General features: G+C 39.1%; 1 protein-coding gene across 6 annotated transcripts in view; it reads right to left on the bottom strand.

The window, feature by feature from the left end:
* The window catches only part of LOC125047433 (calcium-activated potassium channel slowpoke-like), a 316,251-nt gene that overhangs the window by 65,716 nt on the left and 243,035 nt on the right, over positions 1-7,500 (bottom strand). For all 6 annotated transcript variants that reach the window (XM_047645630.1, XM_047645632.1, XM_047645631.1 and 3 more), the window contains one exon: positions 3,932-4,042. In XM_047645630.1, the coding sequence (XP_047501586.1) occupies positions 3,932-4,042 (111 nt within the window). The remainder of the gene's footprint in view (positions 1-3,931; positions 4,043-7,500) is intronic.

Raw genomic sequence — 7,500 nt, 5'->3', positions numbered from 1 at the left:
CAGTGCTGTAATAACATGGAGGGATGGAAGGTATAGGCCTCCCAGCTGACAGAGTAGAGGGGATGGAGGGCATGGAGGTGACCCGTCCATAAGGGTCCTCATGCATTGGGCCCAAAAGAGATGCTGTGAGGGTCTGGGAGACATTTGTTGTCAGTGTTGGCAGACTCCAGGACAAACATATGAGAGGCTCTAATATAGTTAGAAACCTTACACGCTGAATTCATTCAAAATACTTTTGATCATCAATTTCACTATATTAGCATTTGTTTGTTCATCCTGGTGGACTGGAAATTCCCTGTTAGTCATCCTTGACCCCTGAAGAGCACTGCAAAGCTACTTGCATTGGCCATCAGCATTAGGCTCTACATTTTGGGGCCATGGAGGAAAGGGAATCTCCAGCTGCATGTGGATGAAATGTCGAATAAGAGCGAGAAGAGCTTGTAGTATTTATGTTAGTAAAAAGGTGAGGAGAATATATATATTTGGTAGCACAGTCATGAGCATCCAATCTGACACATGGGATGGCCTGTACACAGACTGCTACACTGATATGATGTAACAAAGCCAAAGACTCAGTGCCATTCCTTATGGAACCTATAAGACCTGAATAATAGCTTTGTGTCCTCAGTTAGAAGCAATCTTACCATGCCCTTCCCTATGGTGACAGAATGTATGAGCAAGACCTCTCTACTCGTACTATATGTTACACAAGAAGACACAGTCACCAGCTCCCGCTCAGCCGGTTCATAGGCTACACGAGGGGGGGTTGGGGTGGGGTTTGGGGAGCAACATTTACCTTTACGCGGGCCAAGTCCAGGGCACTCATTATGCTCCCCTGATAGAAGCTTACTGTAGTTGAGTGCCGCTTCAAAAGCCCTTCCAATTCGAGGTCCGGTTCTTTTCTGTTCAAAACAAGGGTCAGAATACTGAACTCCCGAATCCTATGGTGTGAACAACAGTACTGAACTCCCAATTATTTTGTGGGACGTATGTAGAACAGCATTTTGTGAAGGAGAGGAGAAGGTGGTAATTATGGTTCAGGTACTTGCTGCACTTCTGGGAGGGGGGGTGGATGAGGAACCTCTGAGATTATGGTCGAATGGCCACAACAGAGTAGGTTTAGGAGGTAAGAGGAGACAGGAGGGAGTAGTAACCATGGCTGTATCTACTTCTGCTGTTAGCTGGCTGGCTAGTTGATGGACTGACTTAAGTGAAAGAATCACTGTTCACATAAGTTTATCATCTTATGGAACAAAGTCTTCATCACCATCACGCTAATACATTCCTTTACCTTCATCTGCCGGCTTTATGCTTGAGAACAACATCACAAGACAATAACCAACGTAGCTTACTAATCCATTTCCAGCAGCTCTTTTCCATGAGAATGATTCATTTCTCCATTGCTTTGTACTCTCACATATCGTTGGGCTCAACTGCTGTCACGACTAGGACATTTCTAGCACAAATCACACTTAATCCTGATGTCACCGGGAATTGACATCAGTGTGAAAAACAAGTGTTCTTTACATTTTGAATATGCTCCCAATATAATTGTCTTTAGAACTGTTAGTAGTTCAGTTAAGGGCAATATCAGACAAGAGACATGATGCGAAAGGTGATTATGAATATTGATTAAATTGCTGATATTCAGCTTTAATTAGCAGATATTTACATGCATTTTATATTCAATTTGAATGGTTATTGGTTATTAGTCAAATAATCTCTGAAACATCATTTCTGTTAAGGATGAGGTTCAAATAAGTAGTTCATTTAGATGTGATCCTGATTGCAACTGCAGCACTTTATAGTTTTGTTTAAATGATTTCTTAATTTTGTAGCATTGAAGTTTTTGCTTTCATTTGTCAAGTTAGGCAGTTAATATCATTTAAAATAGTCACAAACTGCAGTATCCAAATGCTTAAGGTCAAAGTCACATGAACAACAGGACTCGCGAAGCTTCCATAGTGAGGTGAACGTACCAAACACCTGTATATTCTGCATTCCATTTTCTGATTCTTTGTAGCTCTCAGTTGTTTGTTTGGGTGTGTTGGTGAGTGATTGTGGTGTGTTGTGTAAGGACAAATTACAGGTTCACTTCATAACAAGAGGAATGCATGGAAAAATTTCTGGTCATCCCTCCACAAGGACCAGTATTGCGCGGGGGTGAACTAAGTGTAGACGGGGTCGACTGCTTCTGATGCAGTCAGGCATCCAAAGGTCAACACACAATCCAGGTGCATGGATGGATGTCTGGAAGGCATCCTGTTGGTATGGGTCCCAAGCCATAGTCAATCTGGGTAGAGCTTAAGCAAGGCTAGAGTGGTCAGACTCTGGCAGAATTACCTGCACTTGGTTGTTCTGAGTGCAGTCAGAACCAAACAAGTGAAATAATATCTGAAAAAATCAAGTGTATGTCTGCATTCACTGCCACGTTTTAGATGTAGCCATTTAAACAGGCTTAATAACTTCAAATATGCAAGTTTTAGAGTGGTGCACAGAGGACAAATATTAAATAAATGCAAGCAAAAATAAATCATACAGCTGGGGAAAACATTCAATCATACAAGATCCCCGGGTGTAATTAAGCTAGAGTCTAGGCCATTCTACCTTCCTAAACGCAACCTTTTTCATTCCGATGCGACAAGACAGTGTGGCCATGTTCATATGACCAAGAGGAAGATTAGTTATCTGGACTTTGACAGACCAAGAGGTGTGCAGTGGAACCTGAATCAAGCCAGCTAAGAGGAGAAACAAAGGCTTTTTTTCACTACCTTTGAGTCAGTCCAGGAAGATTATTAATAATGAAAAAAAGAAACAGAATGAATTTCTCATGCATTTCATAAAACGTGAAAACGATATTGGTTGGACACGAATGGAACTGAAAAAGAAGAGCCATATGAGGAAGCAGAACTGAAGGCAAAGATGAGAGAGGAGGAGGAGGAGGGGGAGGGTGGGGGCTATAAAGACAAGGAAAAGAAAAGTAGTATATAGGAATATTGTTCAGTACCTTGACACGTTCTAAGTCTACTGAGTTAAACATTGTCCCTTGAAAGAACTCAACGCATGTGGAATTTCGCTTCAACAGTCCCTCAAATTCCAGATCGGGCTCGTTCCTGCAAGAATTCTCCATTAAAGCATTTGGAAAGTTCTGAAAATGGTGTCAATAGTCACGAAGTGTCTGGCCTGGGCCACTACTAGAACTTGAGGTCATTCAAAATTTATTTTATGATGAGAACTCTATTCAAGGATTTCTTTAACAATGAACTATCTAGATGTCAAGGTCTTCTAAGAATCAGGGTCAACTAGAACCCATTTTCAAATTCTATTTTTTTAATACTCCTACAACATCCCGGGACAAGAAGGGCTCATGTGAAGAATTACCTTCTCCTTGAGGAAGAGCAACCTAGAGTCTAGAAGATCAGGTAAATCTTTCAGGACAAAAGGCAGAAGGAACAAGAAGCACATTTTGTGCTATTAATACACATGATGACATTCTTAAACATGAGAAATTAAATCATATTCACTCATGGTCAGCTGAATTTAGTTTTACTGATATCACCTATTAAATTAGCTGAACAATATTTAATGAATTTTTCATACAACACATACACACACACACACACACACACACACACACACACACACACACACACACAAAAGTGTATAGACTTGTTTTCACTATGATTAATATACACCTGACACAAATGATGCATTTTATCAATGATGAATATGAAATAATGGTTACAATCTATACCAAATTTTCTGTAACTGACCACTTACACATTCAAAACATGACAAATAAACCCATTAATGTAGGGAGCTTTCAGGTCAAACTTGAATCATGGCTGAGAAGCACCCAGGAGATCTTCAAAACAAAGTAGAGTCTACATGACCTGCAGAAGCTCTCACACTAATATTGTGTTTACTTTACCTGTGAAGGAACACCACTTCAACATCCACATCCTCTCTGTCCTCATGTAAGAAGTCTTTGAGGAAGTGACTGACTGACTCGTAGGTGATGTGGCCGCATACCACGATGTGTCTGTTTGGCCAAAGCCAGAGGTGGTAGGTGGCAGAGGGGGGGAGGATAAGGATAAGGTAGGTATATTGGACAAAATATGGAATGGGTTGGGATGGGCAGAGAACAAATTTAGATTAGTATTTATACACATCTAAGCTGATATTTCAAAGTGTAGATCTTTCTTACAAAAACACATCAAACAAGAAAAACATAAGCAATGATGCTTTGATTTAGGACTGCTGGAGCAGAGGGACATCTGATCAATCACTGAGAAATATCAGCATTATAAAGATATTTTATAGAGACATATCTAGTACAGACATAATAAACAAAGGATGACAAACTACTATTGCCAAGTGAGTTTAGTTTATAGTTTGAGAAGAAAATGAAGTAGAGTACATAGTAGCATCTCTATATATTTCATAATTTAAGGCTGATTAATATGTCTTTGAGCCAAATAACAGAAAATGTAAACAAAATTATAATCTGATCAATAACTTCATGTATCAGGTATGATGTTATGATAATCATTACATTACTGTGTCATTCCTGACATGCAGCTATTTCTGCTGTAATGATGACCATGCGATTTGGGCGCTTTGTGGGGACATGGGGGTGTTCAGTGAAGTCATCCCCTACAGGACCTCATTGTGGAAGGGGATGTGTATTCTACCAACTGGAAGGCTATGTGCACTGGCAATTGGAGGCTTAAGCACTGCCAATGTCAAGTCTTTGTTGAATTGCATATTAAAAGACATTATGAGGAGGGAAAGGGTGGAGAAAATGCAGGCCACGAAACAAAAGAGCAAGTTGAGAAGTAGGACAGGTTACACATGAAGGAGAAAGAGCAAGAGGAGAACTCAGGTGTCAGTATCACAGTTTTGGCTTATAGTAATAAGGGATTGTAAGACCATTATTAAGTACAGTTTCAGGTTCCATATACAAACAACTTTAACGCCATCATGTATGGCCTCTGCAGCTGTGGCTAGATTATAGTTAACAGCTGGACATGACAATATTGTCATGAAAAGCAAGTTAATTATCTTGCTCATATATCCATAGGCATTATAAATAGAATAGGAATAATCATAAAAATAAACTACTGATTTACTCCCTTTTTTATCTCCATGAATATGGATGATACTCAAAAAAAAAAAAATGAAAATGAGAGAAAAAAAACAATATATTAAGATGGTTCTTCCTGCAGACATCAGCCATGTCCTTGAAAACCAACTCACCATGGCAGTACCATGGTGACTTCACATTGAAATAATATAACAATGTTATGCAAGAGTTGTGATACTCTAAAATTTCATGTTACACATTTAACACATAACTGCAAGTATGGTCAATTGTACAATCTGCTCCTGTGAACTAAGCAACTATTGCTAAGGCGAGCAAACACAGAGCTCACACAATCCATGGGATTAGTCTGACGCCCATTGGTGTAAACAGTCCCACGATGTCAACAAGGTCCTGCAGGTTCTGAGATTCACTGGTGACCAACACCAAGAGCCACCATGAAACGCTGTCCCACTACTGAGCAAAGAACCTCCTTCTATGAGGATGTGGTTGTTCAGTACTGAGGCAGTGTTACATGAGCATCCATTGGAATGAAAGGATTGAAATTTAGGGCACAAGTGGAAAGGCACCATCAGGCAAAGGTGGCCAGCACAACAGATAACGATCATAAATTTCTGTTATTCACTGACCACCATTCCACTTTGATCCTCACACATTACTTAACCATGGCAAAAATATTATTCTAAGTAGAAAATGTAATCATATCAATTCCTTCAGGAGCACTGATCTTTTAAATGTACAGAATCACCTTCAAAAATCTGGATCCACATGACAGGTCAGGCTTACCAGATGAGTGTGGGGGAAAATCTGATTTACAGTTAAAACCTTGGATCACGTACAGAAAGAGACTGACAACAGTAACAATGCTACACTGGTGTTTCAGTGGATGATTTCAATTGTGAACCAGATTCAACTCCATTCCTCTCTGATGAACAAGACCTGTATGAGAAAAAGAGCAAAGAGCAGTAATAAAAGATAATGGGGAGAAAAGTATCAAGATTATGAAATATGAAACTAAAAGTAAGTATCTTACATTTCCCTCTTAAAAAGAGAAAAAGCAGAAGGGGAAATAGCATGATACCTCCTTTCAAAGACCATGGGATCCAGAGAAATAATCAAGGTGTTTGTTTGCCAATGTAAGTTTATGTGAGTCACATGGCCCTCAACCTCAATTAGGATAATATGACCAGTAGCTTCCTTTTTGTGATTGTTGCAAGCACAGCTCACTATCTTTTTTCATTAATAAATAGGCTTTTACACAATTTCAGCACAGTTACACTTTACAAAGACATTGCCCAAAATTCTAAACACACAAGCGAATAAGCAAGTGTTTGCTTGCATTTGTAATCATCAGCAAGATCAACTAGTACAAATTTCAAATAGTAAACATTAGAAATTTATCCCAACACTACATGAGACATTTAACAGCTGGCTGTAACAACCACATGTGGATGTTGAGGGAGCGAGGGAATAGTGCTATAGGCCATCAAATCTGACCAAGCAGTTGTTAACTATCGCATTAATTAGCAAATGAAAAACCATCATGGTGAACAAAGCACATTTTCTTATTTTTCTACAACTGCCTTTGATGAATATTATTTTAATTCACTATAACTTTATACAAAAATAAAGAAAAGAATAATAAAAAAATGTGACTTTGTCCAACCTACTATGGAACTCTTAGCACAGTCCTGCGCAACCTCTCACTGTACTGTGCGATGAATGTATGTAAAGAACCGTTCAGAGTCCTCTGATCAGACTTTAGAGATGAACAGGCCTGCTGATTGGCCAAGAGAGGGAGAGTTTCCCTAGCCTGTGACTCCTAGCTATCAGCCCCAACCCAGCTGATGACCCTGACTGACCCACTAATATATGGTGTCTCTTCAGATGAGACTGGTCTTCAGAATGACTGACTGATGATTATTAGCCAATAAGCAGTTGCCTGTCACCACTTCAAGTGATCAAGTGTTTCTGAACACTCCTGATGTTCAATACAAAAAAATATATTGATGAATGATAATCACTTAACCAATAATGAAGAATTTTTGGCATGCAAATTTGGAAACCAGACTTACTATTATTTCTAGCTTGGCATTCTGAACTCTCTAATACAAACACTACTGATATTAAAGAAGTGAAAAAAATATATATGAGACAAAAAGGTAATAAAAGAAGAGAGCGGCAAAGTTTTGTGAATGGTACAAAAATTATTATTGGCATAGAGACAAAGTGAACGTTATGTAGAGGGGGTATAAACTCCTCACTATCCCATAAGATCCAATAAAACAAGGCATGACGCACTACCCCGCTATGGTCACTTAACATATGTTATCACAAGAATGCTAATGGTCATGATATTTGCCCCTTCAGATGTTATTCACTAAAAAAAGTTTCTA

Source organism: Penaeus chinensis, chromosome 41 (genome assembly GCF_019202785.1).
Source record: "Penaeus chinensis breed Huanghai No. 1 chromosome 41, ASM1920278v2, whole genome shotgun sequence".
NCBI lineage: Eukaryota > Metazoa > Arthropoda > Malacostraca > Decapoda > Penaeidae > Penaeus > Penaeus chinensis.
Note: the sequence above shows the minus strand (reverse complement) of the source record. Positions and strands in the feature narration are given on the sequence as shown.